Source organism: Elgaria multicarinata, chromosome 7 (genome assembly GCF_023053635.1).
Source record: "Elgaria multicarinata webbii isolate HBS135686 ecotype San Diego chromosome 7, rElgMul1.1.pri, whole genome shotgun sequence".
Classification (NCBI taxonomy): domain Eukaryota; kingdom Metazoa; phylum Chordata; class Lepidosauria; order Squamata; family Anguidae; genus Elgaria; species Elgaria multicarinata.
Genome location: NC_086177.1, coordinates 73,637,755 through 73,656,755, shown reverse-complemented (window position 1 = coordinate 73,656,755; position 19,001 = coordinate 73,637,755). Strand labels below are relative to the sequence as shown.

Genomic DNA, 19,001 nt, shown 5'->3' with positions numbered 1-19,001 from the left:
CATCTGCTAATTGAGAGAGAGAGAGAGAGAGAAATGTTTTTGTGTGTTATATGATATTATTTGTTTTGTGCTGTTGTGAACTACCTTACAATTTAATAAGTTAAAGAAAACACACTCACAGCATTGTGAATGACAACAAAACATAAAGGTCACATTCGTAATATTTGTGTTAGGAAGTTTTTATTTCGTCAATAATCTGTCTATGTATATCTGTTGTAACAGTAGCAGGCAATTTTATTATATTATGAGGTTATGGCTGAGATACAGAAATCAAAGAGAAAAGAAGGCACTAAACCAAAACCATGCTTAACAGAACAGCAGCACAACCCTATGTATGTTTTCTCAGAAGTAAGACCCATTGAATTCAATGGGCCATACTTCCAGGTTAACTGTGCATACGGTTGCATATCTAAATGGATACTGCAATTGTAGTCATTTCAGCAAGTCCTTCATTGGAAAACTTTGCACAAATTTCATACTCAGACCCAGAATAGTCAACTTGTTTCAAAACACATATAAACACATATAATAAATTGTCATATGCTTAAGTCATTTAGAATATGGGTAAATAATATCATATATGAAATTAGTATACTTCATTTATACATGCTGCATTCCACATTGTAGTTCTCTTAGTACTCTGTTTATTTTGTAAAAATAATGTGAAACTGCCAATTCCTGTTAGTTATGCTTGTGTTAATAGACACGTGTGTGTGTGCGCGCACACACAAACGAACACATAACACATGCACACACAAACCAGTCATTTGTTACTTTCTCTTTTCTCAGCCAATTTCTATCAGTGATGTCTGAATGTTATATATACATACTGACAGATGTGGCTAAATACTTTAAAAGTTCATTGATTTAAAAATGACAAAAGTTTAGAAAAATATAAGAAGTAGAAAACCTTAGTTAATTTAAATGCATAAAATCTTTAAGGAAACTTTCTTTTCACCAGGCAAAGTTTAATATATCAAATGTCAATCCAAAATAAGGGGGGTATAAATTAAACAAAACACATTGTATAAGGACTATGTATTAAAAAATGACTGTTCACCATCTTTACCTAAGGCCATTGTACCGCAGTAAGATGTGGGGTTCAGTGCATTTTGTCATCCACACATTAAAGTAATTCCACTTACATTGTGTTGAATTTATAAAAATAAGCCTTTATCATATATATAATGAGTGAAAATAATTTTTCACCTGCAGGTTATATGTTTATGGGAAACCATTTTTCATTACTTCCACTTGCTTTATTCACAAACCTGGAAAACATTTATAAAAAGACAAGTTAGAGATAATGTTCTATTAAAGAAAATGACTTAATTAGTATGTTCATCTTTCGTTTGTTATTTAGTTTTATTGCTTTAAGTCAGTGGTGAGCAACTTGCGGGCCTCCCAATGTTTTTATCTACAATTCCCATGATCCCTTACCGTTAGCTATGCTAGCTAGGACTGATAGAAGCTGTAGACCAAAACATCTGGAGGGCCACAAATTGCCCACCCCTGCTTAAAGTAAATTTAGTCATGTAGATAGTGAAGACAAGGGATACATAAAAGTAGTTTAAATGAACCTATGATGGACAACTCTCACTTTCCCCCATCCATTGCTGCTGTATTGTCTTTCACCTCATTCCCTCCTGCAGCTTTATGACAATGAAGGTAGAAACCTGAGCTTGTGGTGAAGCAAGAATTTTAGTGGCTGGTTACAGAACACTGGAATTGCAGAGTCAGTAAGGCTAAATTTGTTTGTGGCAGTAACAAGTAATGTGATCAGGAGCTCTGTGTTAGAGGTTTTGAGTTTATGCTGAAAGATTAGAAGGTTTGAGTGTACATAGGTGGACGATTTTAGTGTGTTATGTAAAGAGTAGGTACCACAACATTTTAACTGATGGATGGAAGGAAGACAGATGGATATAACTCACTGTTCAAGGTGCACTAGTTGACTGCTACACCTATTTCAATGTTCATCTAAAAATACCAAGCAGTTTGTTAAAGTCAATAAAAAGTGCTAAAGCAAAAGAATATGAATGGTGCCAGTTTACTGACAATTTCTCTCTCATTTGACACAATCAATTTTATTATGACTAAGTATAGTCGTCAAAAATGAATGATGTAATGAATTATTATGTTTTAGGCTTATCGCTGCACATTCCTTCTTTGCTAAGTTTATAAATGAGGTTCACAAATGAAGTAAAATTTCACAGAATACAGGAAATGGAAATCTCTCCTGAAAGCTTGGAATACGATCATGAATGTTTATTTGAATGTAAGAAAGTCCTTTTAAGTCAAAATGACAAGTTAAACATTTATATCTTCAGTATGGTTTATCTTGGCATTTACCATGAAGGATATTCAGTGTTGAAATCAGGATGAATTAGTAACCCTTAAGTCACAGCTTTAAAATGGAAAATCTTGTTTGCATTCATGGCTTCACTGCACATTTAGATAAAACAGTTTAATTAATTTGCTTATAGTTTAATTTTTTAATGGAAAAGCACTTATCACCTAATTTTGCATTTCATAGATTACCAAAGTGGAATGCTTACTTTGCTAATTTGGAGAGCTTTGAACTAATAGAACCAAGTTTATGGGCCCAAACCTGAAAATAAACTTCAACATATACGTACAGGTTATGCTGACAAAATAATGCTTGTACAATTCTGATAAAACAAAAGTTCTGTACTTGAAAAGTATGCCGGTCTGATTTCCCCAATTAATAAATGCTATTTAATTCAGAATCGAACTGCAACTACTCACAGGTTGCTTGTAATAAATAAATAAAAGGAGGAGAAGGTGGAGAGTGGGGCAATACTCAAAACTGTTTAAAGGCAATTTTTCATGAACTCTTGCATTAATGCTAATTTATTCATTTACTTTGCCTCCACTCTCAAACTGCCCTCAGTGATGTCATTGTATGGTCAATCTGATTTACTATGTTGCATTGAGATGCCATCCAATTCACAGTGTGATCCCTCCTTGGCAAGTATCACCCCTATGACTAATACAGGAAGGGGAAACACCCAGGGGGGAAATAATTGACACCAAAGGAACAACAGCCAAATGGAGAATATTCAGTGCAGTTCTAATTCCACCACACTTGGTCTTCACAGTTAACAACAAAAAAAATTGATGCTCTTAAAAATTACATGGTGGAAAGATTAATTCGCAGCATAGCTGTACTAAGCCTGAAAAGTCATAAGGACCAACTAACATGTTATTTTGCATATGCCAAGATGCAAATTCCTGTCTCTGTTGCAGTAGGTTGGGGATACGATAAATCTATGGGCTTTAGAAAGTCTTCAGCTAATGGGGTCGGCTGCAAGCCTTAATGCAGAAGTGCTCAACTTGCAGCTCCCCAGATGTTGGAGCACCTCTGCATTAAGGCTAATAGTGCACCTTCTCCTCTGTTAACCTGCCTGATCACTGAGGTCATCCGAGGGCAAGTTCCTGGTGGTTCCACATAGACCTATAATCCAAATGGATTCCACCAGGAGAAGAGCCTTCAGTGTGATGGCCCCACCCTATGGAATTCCCTGCCTCTGGAGATCAGGCAGGTGCCAACTTTGTATTCCTTCCAGCGCCTCCTGAAAACTCTATTGTTCCAGGAAGCCTTCCCTCAGTGACCAGCCACAGTTTGTTTTGCACTCCGGTTCTTTTAAAAATGTGTTTTTATTCTTATTTTATTTGTCTACTGCTCCAAAATTCTGAATGGGTAGCGGTATATAAATATTGTAAATAAATAAATAAATAAATAAATAAATAAAATGTTTTGGTCTACAATTCCCATCATCCCTCACCATTGGCTATGCTAGCTGGAGCCAATGGGATGTGTAGGCCAAACAGCTGCCAAGCTCACCCCCCTGCTTAATGCATAGGGTCACGTGCAATTGATGACCATGTGTCTCAACTGTACATGGCTACATGAATGAGACAACCTTTTATCACATGCCCATTTCTATGAGGATCAATGCCAACACATATCTCTGTATATGCAGAAGTCCTGAATCAAAATGCATCTGAAGATATTTGTTAAATGACAAGGACAACAGGGAAAGCCCTGAATGTATAAGGCAAGTAACAAAGAAGATTGTGATGCACAATTTTGGAATAACAGGTTCAGGTGCAGCAGAGTGGGTGGTTGTTGTGCCAGATGTCTCTACAGTTGGTTAGGTGGACAATTTGCATGCATATAATATTGTAGAGGTGCACTGTAACATTTCAGACAGATAGGTGCCTTGGCTTTTGTGCATGTATTATATTCTTTTAGGCAGAGACTCTGACTGGATTTGGACGACAGAATAGTCAATGGTTGCTTAAATAGTCCCTCGTTGACTATTGTGTCATCTGTCGAGAATTTTACACACAACAGTTGGTTATTTCCTAGAATATAATCAACCGCAAATAATCAAAGGTGTGCAGAGTTGTCTATCTGCATGATTGTTGATTATTGTGTCATGTGTCAGGCTCCGTCAACTATTTCACATGTCTACAGAATCGTGAAGCAAGAGTGGCAGAACCCCCTGCCGTTCTTGCCCAGCGGGGCTCTATAGATATGAGTCAGGCATCCTGGGAAACAAGTGGGGAGCCACCAATCTGCAGCTTCCTATGCACTTCCCGAGACGTGCACATGTCGTCCCTGGGTGGGGCACCACAATTAGTGGTGCCCCGTGTGTTCCCAGGGACGTGCGCATCCCTTCACCTCCTCGCCCCACAATCCATTTGGATATCGGCTTGAGGGGATGGAAGGAGCTCCTTCCATCCTGTCGAGCCGATATCCAAATGGATCGTGGGGTGGGGGGTATGAAGGATGTTTCCCGCAGCTTGATGGGTAACAGCAAACCATGAGAGATATCCTTCCACCAATATTGGGGTGGGAAACGCAAGCATCTCCTGCCCGAGATGCTTGGCACCCCACCCTCGTTCACCACAAAGTGGTGGTGAATGGGAACAAGGATGGGAATGTTAGGATCTCCTGCTGCTTTCAAGCTTTAGAGTGGCAAGAGATCCTAGCATCCCCCCTCCCCGTCTCATTCGCCACCACTTTCTGGTGAACGAGGGCAGGGCGGAGGAGGACGCTGTCAGGAGGAGCATCCTCCTCCTCCGCCCTGCCCTTGTTCACCATTTGTGGATATGGGCTGTGGGATAAGAGGATGCTCTCCTGCAGCATCCTTTTATGGAAGGAGGGAACCTGTGCCACCATTCAGTGGCGAGGGCAGAGAGAGGGTAGAGGAGAGCAATACTCAACCAATAGTGAACTCCACGGTTGACTATTACCATGTCGTGTTGGGGCTAAACCCAAATAGTCATCTGTGGAGTTGACTATTAACGCTTGGTTGACTATTGTGTCGTCCGAACGCAGCTCTAGTTTCACTGGAGTTATGTTAAACTGTGGGGCAGGGGAGGGAGGTAGTACAGGGCTGTTTCCCAAACGTAATCTTGTGATTGGTGCACATTCCTAGTAAACACGCTATGCATGTATAGATTTTTCAGTTTCACTTGCTGCAGTCTAACGTTTTCTTCATTCAGAGGCTATTGCTATTGGTAACACTCCTATCCCTTTCCCTGAACGATAAGCCAAAGTCTTCGTTCCCACTATAAAACTCATTGGACAATTTTGCAATAAAAGAAAATTCTTTCTTCCAAACTGGTCAGGTAATAAAAACAGTATTTGTAAACAGGATGAGGCTGCTGTGACATCCTTTTCCCTAAATACCTGTGTTGCTAGCAGAATTTCCCTCCAATATTCAAAATTAACTTTACACCTGGGCTGCTATTATCTTGAAGTTGAAGAATGCAGTAAATATTAGCTGCATGTAATTTATTAAAAGCTGAGTCAAAGAACACCTGTTATCATGGAGATTAATTCTATAGTTCTTCTGCTCTCAGTCATAAATTATGAACTTTTCCTTTCCTCTAGACACTAAATTACATATATAGTGTCCATGCAGATTTGTGAGTCATTTATTAATTTTCTCTAGAATGGAAAAAAATGATATTAGGCTGGTTTATACATGGAGCATTCTTTTACCTGCAGTGTGCACTGAGAATTGGCATTAGAAACTATGCCAGGCCTTTTATTGGCTCTCCACTTCACAGACATTTCAACACCTGGGTGTTGGCAGCCTGCATTTTCCAGGAGTTGCCCTTCACTTGTGAGCTTGGCTACAGCAACAGCATTCCAAAACCAGATGGCTGCTATTACCCCATATAATTATTATTTTTTAAAGACTTATTCCTTTAACCAATTTACCATTCTCAGATGTCACATACAGTACAATATTGCTTAGCTCAAACCATATTTGTTCTCTTCCTTTGGTTAAACTAGTACAAAGAATAGCCCACTTTATATAGCAGAAAATAGCTAACTATGAAAAGTGATATATGGGTTTAAATCAATATGCAAGTCTGTTGCAGCCTTAGGACCTTTGCAAGAAGGCAGTCATTATTTTAATTATGGAGTTTTTACCCCTTCTCTGCCTTTTGTGTCACAGGTTCAGGTTAAAGTAAACAGATTTCACGCATGACAGCAAGAAGCAGATTTTGTAATTGCAAGTGAGTGGGCTGTACTCATTTTGAAACATGGTGTTGGTAACAGTGTTAAGAACATGAAGGTTACCCCTCTCTAAAATGCAAGCATTAACTCATTGCTTACTATAGTCTCTATTTATCTTTAATGTTTGCTATTTAACATCGGTAAGTTTATTCAGAGAATTCATAATGAAACCAATAGAAATTTTAGATACTGAGCGGCAAAGCGGGCCCTAAGATTTTGCACTGAAAAAAAGTTGTAATTCCTATTGTAAAATACTGCTATTCTGAAAGTTCAGAAAATGTTTTTATTTTCAACTCTAACCAGCTCTAATCTAGTTTCACATGCTAATGGTGAGTGGGTGGCTTTTCTGCCAGCATGTTCTGTGATTATATAGAAATCATCTGGCCAAATTATGATCTGGTAATAGCTAAGCTTCACAACACACTAGAGAAATTATTTCCACTTATCCTCAATTGCCATTTTGCTACATCTTGGCCCAGTGGCCATGCTCAGGACTGAAATAAACTATTTTGGGACAATCTGTGGCTTGTTTGACCACATGAATGTTGTCGACTAACACAGATATGATTCTATCAATGGGTTGAATTGAGAAATTCTAGAACATGGGTTGTTCTAGGGTTATGTAAGGGTTATTTAACACTCACATAAGCCCCACTACCTGGGTTCGGAAAACATGACAAGACACAGCTTGAATATTCAAAAACTGTCTGGCACATGCTGCTGCTCAGTGTGGCTTAAACAAGCCACCGTGGGCATTGTGGTCGTGCAAACCAATCGATGGCTGTATTTGCACATAATAATTAGTTAGATTTCCTGTCTTATCCTGGTTTACTATGAACAACCACCATGCTGGTCCACAAAGGATGTTTGCTCCTCACTTCACACGAGGGGGGAAATTAACCGAGAAGGATTAGTTTAGTGTGACGAGCAAGGTTTATTATCTCCTTACAAATCCTAGCTTGTTTGGGAGCAACAAATCAGTCTCCCATGTTTGGATGACAAACTAATGCTTTCTGGTCAGTTGTACCTGCTCATGTAATGGGAGGAGCGAACTATTTAGCTATTTAGAGCTTGATGTTCCAAATGTAAGTTAAAGAGTTTAAATTGTGGTTTTGCCATATCAGTGTAAACAAGTAACTTCATTTTTTTTCTCAGTGTGGGTTTTTATTACTTACACAGAATTTCTCCAACAAGTTATAGTTTCTCTATAAGCCTGACATGTCTTGCTTTAATATGTCTTGTTTAAATACTTCCTATTCCACACATAAGGTGCTGTTGAGCACCTGGTTAAATGGCCTGTTCCTCTGTAGCCATAAAAACTAAAATAGTTTAGGAAATGACACACATTTTCACCCTGGCAGATCACGAACTACTGTGATTTATAAAAACAAAAAAATAACCGAATGTCAAGAGCAATTCACTTTTCCAGCAAGATTATTTATGTTTACTGTACCACCATATATAATTCGTTATAGTCTCAGTGCATGTAGATAAATTACCATGTGCTATTTGTCTTAATTATTGTTATTTAGGTCCTTAACCTCTATAGGATGTTTATCCACATCAGCACTCTTGACTGCGTACCGTAAAATACATGTATGCTCCAACAAGAACTATTCATGCAATCAAGATTTTAAAACTGGGGTGTAGAAATACTTGGCTGTAGAATTTATTCTGTCAATGTAATACTGAAACACCCAGAGAGCTTCGGCTATTGGGCGGTATAAAAATGTAATAAATAAAATAAATAAATAAAATAAAGTCATGTTGCAAAATATGATACTAAAATGTTTGGCAGGATCTGTTTGTTTGAACTGTCTTGTTGCATTTTATTACACTTGTTCAACAGAAGCTTTTGACATTGTGCAGCTTTCTTTACATGTGGCACACGATGATATGAATGAGATGGGTTAATCCAGCACTCTTGAACCTGGAGCCCTCCAAATATTTGGGACTTCAACTCCCACCAGCCCCAGCCCACATGCCCAAGAGTCAAGAATGCTGGGAGTTGGAGCCCAAAAAATCTGGAGGACCCTAGATTGGGAAAGGTTGAATTAATCCGTTAAGGCCTGTGGCATGAAAAATAGAACATTTAGACCACTTTCAGCTCTGCTGTTCATGGCTGAGATTCCACCAGTAAAAAAATATATCTTTATTTGTGGAAGTAAATGAAAACTAATGCAAAGTATTCTATCTGATTTTTTTTTAAAAAAAAGTAGGCTACTAAGCACAATGGAGCTGTAAGAAATGGTTTCATGAAATTAAGCTGCCGTTTCGCCAAGGTACCACCAATTTCTGACAAACAAGCAGTAATCTCTTACATTTATCTGGATCTGGCTCCACTCCTTCACTTTCAGCATCACTTGGCAAAATCCAAGGCTGATGAGCAAGCTGAAGTTGTTGTAAGAATTCATCCTGTCATCAAAACAAACAAACAAAAAACACAGATGACTCACACTCAAAAAATAAATAAATCAGGGCTGTGCTGTTTAAACCAATTAACTAAACCAATTAATTTGGTTAACCTTACAAACAAAATTGCTCCTGATTAATCAAGCATTATTTTAGAAAATTAATCACTTTTTCATCGCTTTCTCTTCCCTTCTAACTTGCACCTACCATTCCATGGAGCTAAAGGTGGGATAAAGGTCCACCGCCCCCCTACATACATGCAGAAGTTCAGGAATTGTTTACTCCCCCACAAAAGTGGGTAACTTTCCGGTGCTATCGGCAGGGCAGGGCGACAAATTCTGTGAAATTTTCAGGGCGAGTGGGTTTGACTTAACTTTATGGGAGGCAGCCAAGATTTTAAATAATTGCCCCCTTCTCACCACCACCCTTTAAAAAAGTTTGTGTGGCTGCTCACACCATTAACACAACCCATAAGGCTCTGTGTTATTATTATTATTATTTATTTATATAGCACCATCAATGTACATGGTGCTGACTCTGACTCTGTGTCTTATGCAATCTGGGTCAGAAATACAATGGAAGGCTGCCGCTTACTTAATGGGTTGCCTCCCTCAGCCACATAAGCTAAATGACTCTTCCCAACAATTTCACGGAATTTCTCTTCTCCACCTCTGCCTTGTAGTGCCAAATAAAATTAGACCAAAAATAATGGCTCAGCTCTACCAGGAGCTACATGCAAGCATGGAGGCTCACAGCTCAGGGTGCTGGTGCCATTGGTGGTTCTAGCCTTGACTCCTGGAAGAGCTGACTTCATAAGGAAAAAGGAAGGATGACCATTGTGATGCTACACGACTACATATAATTAATATCTGTTATCTGTTACTGTTATATCTCTGTGTTTTCTGGTAAGTATTTCTGTGGTGAAAGAGAGATTAGTGACAGAAAGAATGGTGGATTTGCATATGTGTGATGATTGCCTGAGTGAGTGAAGGGAGTGAAGTGTGTGTGCGCTATATAACCTGAGCTGTGCTGTGTGAGTCAGATCAAAGATAGGGATATAGATAGGGGGTTTGGACTGAGAACAGAGAGAAAGGGAGGTCTGTAGTGATTTGTGAAATGATTATCGAGATTATGGGTATGAGTTTATGGGTATGAGAGAATATATACTCTCTATATACTGATAGTGCCTTCACAAAGCTGTATTTAGTTTTTATGTCACTTTTTATCTATCCTTTGCATGTTTTATATTGATTTTGCTGGTCTGTAACCGTAATAAATAATAATTGAATTGAATACTGATAGAGCCATTAAGAGTTACTAGTTTGTTATTCAGCAACTTATTACTGTAACTAATAAAGCTTTCTTTGTTCATAAAATCCTATGCCTTCTGCTCTTGGCTATGTAAGAGGGAGGTAATAAAGGGAACAGTACGAGGTTACAGGGTAAAAAGGCTTGCAGCTGAGCCTTAAAGGTCCTGTATTGTTTATTTGTTTAGTCGCTTCCGACTCTTCGTGACTTCATGGACCAGCCCACGCCAGAGCTTTCTGTCAGCTGTCGCCACCCCTAGCTCCCCCAAGGTCAAGCCTGTCACCTCCAGAATATCATCCATCCATCTTGCCCTTGGTCGGCCCCTCTTCCTTTTGCCTTCCACTTTCCATAGCATCAGCCTCTTCTCCAGGGTATCCTGCCTTCTCATTATGTGGCCAAAGTACTTCAGTTTTGCCTTTAATACCATTCCCTCAAGTGAGCAGTCTGGCTTTATTTCCTGGAGTATGGACTGGTTTGATCTTCTTGCAGTCCACGGCACTCTCAGAATTTTCCTCCAACACCACAGTTCAAAAGCATCTATCTTCCTTCGCTCAGCCTTCCTTATGGTCCAGCTCTCGCAGCCATAGGTTACTACGGGGAATACCATTGCTTTAACTATGCGGACCTTTGTTGTCAGTGTGGTGTCTCTGCTCTTAACTATTTTATCAAGATTTGTCATTGCTCTCCTCCCAAGAAGTAAACGTCTTCTGATTTCCTGGCTGCAGTCAGCGTCTGCAGTAATCTTTGTGCCCAGAAATACAAAGTCTGTCACTGCCTCCACGTTTTCTCCCTCTATTTGCCAGTTATCAATCAAGCTGGTTGCCGTAATCTTGGTTTTTTTGAGGTTTAACTGCAACCCAGCTTTTGCACTTTCTTCTTTCACCTTTGTCATAAGGCTCCTCAGCTCCTCCTTGCTTTCAGCCATCAATGTGGTGTCATCTGCATATCTGAGATTGTTAATGTTTCTTCCTGTGATTTTAATTCCAGTCTTGGATTCGTCAAGCCCAGCACGAACCTAAAGGTCCTGGTAGCAGCGAAACCCAATGTGTATGAGAGAAGGTTGTTCCTGCAGGGGTGAGAAAGGCCTTAGGGAAGGGGAATTCTCACTAGGAGAAGACAGGAATGCCACAACGATGCTCTCCTGAGTGAGCAGGAAAGCTGTCAAGGTTCGCGTGGGAATAGGCTCCACCACTGTAGTAGTTGAAGTTAATTTCTGAACAGCCAGGTACTCTTGATTTTATGCATATGCAGATTTATGCAAATTTAATAATCAACTAAAACTCATATAATTAACTTTCTAAGATTTCTTTAATCATTGTGACAACCCTAACAAAACTAGCATACAGACAGGCTGAATCTGAGTAGAAAAGTAGCAAATAAATGAATCTTAATATACATTGAACAGATGTAAGCTGTAATAAAATCCAGACTTCTCACTGCAGAATAACCCACAGTTTTTAAATTGTTTGTCGATCAGGGGGGACATGATTTCGTACAGAAAGGCATTGATGTAATTTTAACTCAGGATTCATATGAGGAGGGCTTCCTGGACACCTTCATTTGAAAATATATTGTTTGGACTGCTGTTGCTATGCTGGGAATCAAACAACAAGTGAAAACAGTTAGGCAAGAAGGTTCATTTTATTAAATAAAGTTATGCCATTGTGAAGGAGGACTGAAGTCTTTGAGATTCATAAGGTTCTACTTTGGAAAACCAACAAGACAGGAACTGAGTTTCAATCTCCACTTAAACAAGCAAAGTCAGTAGGGAACCTGCAGCCAATCCCAGGCAAACAAAGTAATTGGGTTGGATCATTATGCTTTTAAAAATATTGTAAGACATTTATTTCAGGACAAGAACAAAAATATCAGATATGGAAGAGAAATAGAGGGAGAAGTCTTCACTTTAAGGGTAGAAGCCACATCTCATCAAAGACATTGTAAAACTCCTATGGATTTTAATGCTGGTGGATTGCTCTGGATTCCATTGCACATAGGATGGACTCAGCCAAATCAGTGCTCCACCTCTCCTGCCCTTTTCTTTTGGCTCTACTGCTGGTTTGGGATGCTGGACACCCAAAGGTTGGAAATAGTGGACCAGTTCGGATGATGCCAGCGCATGCCAGCTGGATTTCCCTAATATCTTGCTGACATGACTTCCCATGTCATCTGAACCCAGGTGGATTGCTTCTTTCGGGGTAGTGGGTGCAGCAACCCTCAAATAACCCAACAAGAGCCCATGGGTTGTTTAAGTGTTGCTGACCCCTCAAACAAGCCAGGCCACCCAGATTCAGATGACATGGCAAATTGCGCCAATGAGGGTAATTAAGGTAATCAGGCCTAACAAACCACTATAGCTTGTTAACCATGCCAGAGCTGTGCAAACTGGGTTACTAAGTCTGTGGTGTAAACATAAGAAGAGCCATGCTGGTTCAGAGCAAGGGTCCTTGTAGTCCAACATTCTTTTCACAGAGTTCTTCTGCTTTGTTCCATTTCTTTGTTCCTGAAACCTATTTGCTTGTCTTGTTTAGCTGGTTAGTTGTTTCTGTAAGATTGCTTTTACTTGCTATGAGCTCTTGCGGCCAGTGGTATGTTGAAACAAATAAAACCAATGCATAACCAACAGGTTTACAAATTATTTCATTTTTAGCAGCCACGCGCAGCAGAAAAGGGAAACAAAACCATGAAAGTCTGATATTCTCTTTTCCTCTTGCCTCTCCAACATCAGGATGATAAGAACTATCACAGACTCCAACAAATAATGTCCTGAGGAGATAAAGCAGATTTGGCATCCAGTTGTCACACTTCATAAAAGAGTGAAGGAAACACTAATGATCTGGTCCTCTGACCTATTTGTCTCAATTGGGGCTGCATTTGCCGAAAGGTTTGGAGATTTAAAAAACCAAATGTGTATAAGTGCTTGTAGGAAAGGATTTAAAGCCTTGATTTATTCATTCTGTAGTGATAATAAAAACATTTATCCATGTTATATTGCTTGGTTTGAATTTGAATTGAGCTGGTAATGCAACACACCTGCAAGTTTGCGACAGCATTTTCCATGCCAACAGAACTGTAGAAGAACTCAGATCATCAGGCAACTTATAATTCCTTCAGACGGAACTGCAAAACTAAATTCTTGGACTTTTTACAAAAAGAAATTCACAGCTGACATGTTAATCTTTGCCAAATTCTTCAAAAGACAATTTATGCCTGCTTTTTTTAAAAAAAACAGGGGGGGAAGCCTGTTTATAATACAGTCTCTCATGTAAGGAAAGGAAGAGCCTTAAAGAATTTCATTTATTAGAAATGGGACAGGGAGAAGTGTGTTAGAGGCTCATAATTTCCTCAACAAAAATGTTCTAGATTTCTTTGTTCAAGTGCTGCAGTTTTATAGCACAGCACAAAATACATTTTAAAACGGTTTGAGACCAAGTTACTTCAAGGGCTGCCTTCACCCATATCAGCCTGCCCACACTTCAAGATCGGAAAGAGAGGCCCTTCTCATTAGCCCACCTGTGAGAGTAATTAGGTGGGTGTCCACACGGGAGAGGGCCTTCTCAGCAGCTGCCCCTCAACTTTGGAACCAGCTCTCATTGGCCGTCTGCCACGCATTATCCTTGCAGGCTTTTAAGAACGCCTTGAAAACATATTATTTTACCGTAGCCTTCTCATGTTATATGAGTACTGCTGTTGCTGCTATTGCCATAGTTGTTGCTGGTTTTATTGTTGGCTTTTTTGTTTTTAAATTGCTATTTTATTGTGTTTGTGATTCTATTGTTCTTAATATTTTAACTGTTTTTAAGTATTTTATTATTGTAAGCCACCTCACGAGGCTTTTGCCCTGAAAGGCAGCTAAGAAATGTTTTAAATAAAATAACAACAAAAAATAAAGATTCAGAACTGAGTTAATAACTAAATTATGATGGATCTGTGAATTGCTCAAGGATACCCCTCCTAGAGGGAGAAGGGGAAGGAAGAGGGAATGTAAACTAGATTGTTAAAGGAAACTGAAATGCAAAGAGTACAAACCTTAATGATTTTCATTCCCAAAACACTGCTGGGTGATAACACAGACATCATTGCAATTGTAAGCCCATTGTGATTTTTAAAAATCCCACCTTAGTCCTTATTCAAACCAAAAGAATCAGGAGTTGAATCTCTTGAGGAATTGTGCATCAGCAATTTCACACTGATATTTGAGTTTAAGTATACTTAGTTCAACCTGAAGTTGCCATAAGACTTTTTTTTCCCCTCTGCAACATAATTAATATGGCTACCATTCTGGAAATTGTTATAAAGACATGCTGGATCTTATAAAACACAATTCTGTGAGGAACTTGTGGCAAGCCAAAAGCAGATATGTGACTCCACTCTTCAATTTGCCTTCCAGTATGAAATATTAATCTCAAGTTCCTTTTCAGCTGTCTGAATTTTATTATTTAGCTCCTTACTTTTAAGTAGTTCTAATTTTTCAAAATTCAATAAGACTAGTAACATATTTACAACAAATAGAGCTGAAATGTTAATGCAAGCTAAAGGTATCAAAACAATTCTAACAAACATTCTAATACATTTCCCTTGAAAATGAAACATGGGAAATAAAAAGGAAGATGTGTGTGCGTGTGTGTGTGTGTGTGTGACACATACATATATATGTGTAATATCTTGAAAGCAACTAAACACTACAAACAAGTAGGCTTCTGTCAAACAGTAAATGATAATATATGTAAATAGAGTGCTTATTCACTTATTCTATTTTATCTGATTAGTTTTGTTTTTAATTAATCTTAAATAGGATAATGTGCAACAAAACATAATTCTAAAACTAACACAGAAGCAAGCATATCACAATTTTATACAACAATAGAATTTTTTTAAAAAAACTTACTTCAGACAAACTGCTTCTTTGAGTGACATTTCCTAGAGCGTCTCCACTTGTTTCAAGGAGCCCTGCAGGAGTAGTGATGGTCCTCCCAAGTTGGTTCTTTGATATTAAAGACCGGCTCCTTTGCATACTAATGACTCCTTCCTTGTTTCCTTGGTTGCTAGGGGAAATGGGCCTTTGTAACAAAGTATTTGGGGTTGCAGACCTGTTTGCTGGAGTTGGCAGCACAGAAGATCTGTTGGTCTGTGTACTGGGAGATTGAGGCCTACTGTTTGTGACACTGGAGACCTGCAGTCTATTGTTACTGGATAATGGCGGTGATTTGTTTCTTTGAAGCTGGAGCTGAATATCCTTCTCAGTCAGAACTGGCACTTGAGGTCCTAAATCCTGGCTTGGTGTAACTTTAAAATTTCCTTGGTGATCTAGTGCAACTAAATTAACTGGTGGGCTACAGGTATTCCTTGATAGTCTTCCTTCTTCCCACAATGCTAGGTCTTTTGCAATGTCTGCACAGAGACATAAAAATAAAGCAGTGGGTGATGGGGAAACAAGGACACATGTCTGTCTGTCTGACTGTCTGTATCACTGACAGACAGACACACACACACACTTACTTACTTTATGGCAAGCAGATAGTTTACTGATTGCTGTACTACTATGAAACTTAACAGGCTCCGATCAGCCTGGAATGATTAAGTGGTTTCTGGCACATTACTCTCTCAGAGCCATTTCTCACAATCATTTTTTATTTAGGAAATTCTATATAAGTAGACCTCATATTTTGATGAGATCTAATCTATCTGTCATGAGACAAGATCACAATGCAGTACATGACATCTTAACTTAATTTTCCTGGCCATTATGTGTTGCAATATCACATACTCAAGGATTCACAAAAATGCTGTCCTAAAACTCCTCAGCACACTCATAAGGAAACTCTTGAGAGTAAACATACCGTATTTTCCGGCGTACAAGACGACTGGGCGTATAAGACGACCCCCAACTTTTCCAGTTAAAATATAGAGTTTGGGATATACTCGCCGTATAAGACTACCCCTCTTCCAACGCACACCAAATAAAAATTAAAAAAAATCAGATTTGATTTCAATATGGTAATTTTAATTCAAATGCTTATGACATGCAGGTACTTAGCAGGAAAACTGTCACTTATAAACATAAGGCTGTTTGTCATCAAACATGTAAACATAAAACAGTGCAAGTGGATTAAACTTTTCATAATTCACTCTAAAGCTGAAAGGAAGGATAAGACAATAAACCCATGGGAGCTGCCATGCTGTTAGTTTTCTAAGCTGTCAACCAAACTGGAACTGATGATGATAGGAGGAAGATAACAAACAATAGAGAGCGAGCAAGTGCCGGGCAAGTCCCTGGCGAGTTAGCAACGCCCATCATAACTGCAAGCTACGGTATTTTTACAGGTTTTGCTGGCGTGACAGTTTCCCTTTAAAAGCCTTCAAAATCCTCCTGTTCATCATCTGATATCATAAGTACATCAATGACATCTTGTGATACATTTGTAAAGCAGTCATCGTATGGATCGAATTCCGTATCAGATGGTGTGGTCTCAGCTTCGGCTTCCTCTTGGTGCTGGGAGTTAAATGAGCCCTGAACATATCCCACACCAGTAGACTACATTTTTGAATAAGTCCACCTGGTCGCCTGCTCCATACATTATCAAGCCATAGCTTTACCCCTTCTTCATCCATCCAGCCTTTTTCATTCACATGTACAAAACAACCAACAGGGAACTTGAGTTTCGGCATTGTTTTTCTTTTAAAAATAATCATTGGTCTCAGTTTGGCACCATCAGCTGTGCATCCTAGTACCACTGTAAAACTGGACTTCTCATGTCCTGTTGTTTTAATTAAAATTGTTTTTTCACCTTTTTGATGGACAGTTTTATTTCCAACCATATCAAAATTCATTGGAGTTTCATCCATATTTCCAATACTACTTAATGCATAGCCATGTTTAGTGCGCTGTTGTATTACGTATCGATGGAAACTATTTACTTTGCTATCTGCAGGTAATTTTTGGGCAATTTTCGTCTTTTGCCTCAGTACCATATTATGCCTTCCCATGAATCTAGTACACCAGGATACAGTGGCCTTAAATCTGTTGCTGTGATCTGGGTTAGATTTGGCCCACTGAAGTGCAAACAAACGTATTTTATTTCGTGTCACTACATAACCGTTTTGGCGATGCTCTGCTACATGTTTTTCGAGTTCTGGCCAATGTGGGGTGCCTCTTCTTAATGCACACTTACCCCTTGGCATACTTTTTAATGCTTTTTCATTTGCTTTCCAGTCCCGAACCATCTTTTCTGTTACTCCGTATTGTCTTGCAGCAGCGCAGTTATTATGTTCCATGGCAAAGTTTACAACTTTAAGTTTGAAACTGGCTTCATATTTCTTTCTTCTTGCTGGTGGAGCCATGATGGGGTTTTGACTGTTGGACATTTGTATACTGTACTGTATGTACTGGTGCTATACTGTATGAACAGGTACAGATACTGGTGCTGTACTGTATATGGTACCCAGTATACAACAACCAGCCAATCACGGCAAGCGATGTACCTTACCGGCGATTGGCTGGTTGTTGTATACAAAGCCTGCTTGGATTGGTCAGCTCTCCCTGCCTGCCCAGCCCTCCCTGTCTCCAAGACTATCAGAGCGGTAGCGCAAACACACCTCTTTCACCCGTCTGGCCCGCCCTTGTATCCTATTACCTCCTTCTCTGCCTCTCAGATCTCGCACATGCGCGCCAGTCCTCAGGAGCGAGATCTGAGAGGCAGAGAAGGAGGTACGGTAATAGGATACAAGGGTGGGCCAGACGGGTGAAAGAGGCATGTTTTTCTGGGCACAGTGCCGCTCTATCTCTTTTTTCCATACCCTGGGCGCCCTATAAGATGACACCCGGCGTATAAGACGACCCCCGACTTTTGAGAAGATTTTGGGTTAAAAAGTCGTCTTATACGCAGGAAAATAGGTACATCAAAAAGGTATATCTATCTATGTACAAGTTCACTTCTTTTACGCTGTTCAACCTGGAATAACCTCATTAGAGAGTCATTTTAAATCTCAACCTGATTTTCAAGTCTTTGGAAACCATGAATTGCCTTAGAAAGTTAGGGATCCAGAACTTGCACACGTCTTATTAGGCTGCCGACTATGAGTGGTGGGAAACTTGGAGGCATAGGTAGTTCCTATTGTTGCATTGTCAACACCCTTCCTCCTTTCTTTCCCTCTTTCCTCAAGCACATATCTAAGGAAGTAGTTTGGCCCCTTTGCTGATAAATCATTCAGCACATTTTGCCTGAATCCTGCTAGTCCCTAGATAGGAAGAAGCCACTATAGCCTCTGCTCAAGATTGGTTCTATGTGCAAAGCCAAAACATGTAAGAACAACAGGATCATGCCAGCTGGCCTCAACCCAACCTCTGCAACTGGACATAAGGTGAGAATGGGGTTCCTAAACCCTTCCACACAATTAAGCACCGTGATGGTGCAGAGTCCAATTGTACAGAAGGGTTTACACATGTAGAAACCTCATTCTTATCTTTGGCTCAACACGCAGAGCTTTGAGGCGGGCCAGCTGCCACAATCCCACTCTCCTCCATGCATTTGTTCTATGGCTTAGATCCACAGGTATCTTGTGTGAGCAGAAAGGGACTTGCATTTGTGCAAGGCACAATTCTTTCTACAATTCTCGCTGAATTTTCCCTACTTCCCTGTCCAGTGTATCCTCTCATGCCCCTTCACATACCATTAACACTCAAGGAGGCTGTAGTGGGAAGAGGAGCCCGGAAAAACTC

General features: G+C 39.6%; 1 protein-coding gene across 1 annotated transcript in view; it reads right to left on the bottom strand.

Annotated features, from left to right (window-relative positions):
- Positions 1 to 755: 755 nt before the first annotated feature.
- Positions 756 to 19,001, bottom strand: part of C7H8orf34 (chromosome 7 C8orf34 homolog) — a 113,550-nt gene continuing 95,304 nt past the window's right edge. Inside the window, exons 13-15 of the mRNA XM_063130818.1 lie at positions 15,171 to 15,673; positions 8,884 to 8,977; positions 756 to 1,271 (exon numbers count right to left, since the gene is read on the bottom strand). Coding sequence (XP_062986888.1) covers positions 1,264 to 1,271; positions 8,884 to 8,977; positions 15,171 to 15,673 — 605 coding nt within the window. The 3' untranslated portion in view covers positions 756 to 1,263. The remainder of the gene's footprint in view (positions 1,272 to 8,883; positions 8,978 to 15,170; positions 15,674 to 19,001) is intronic.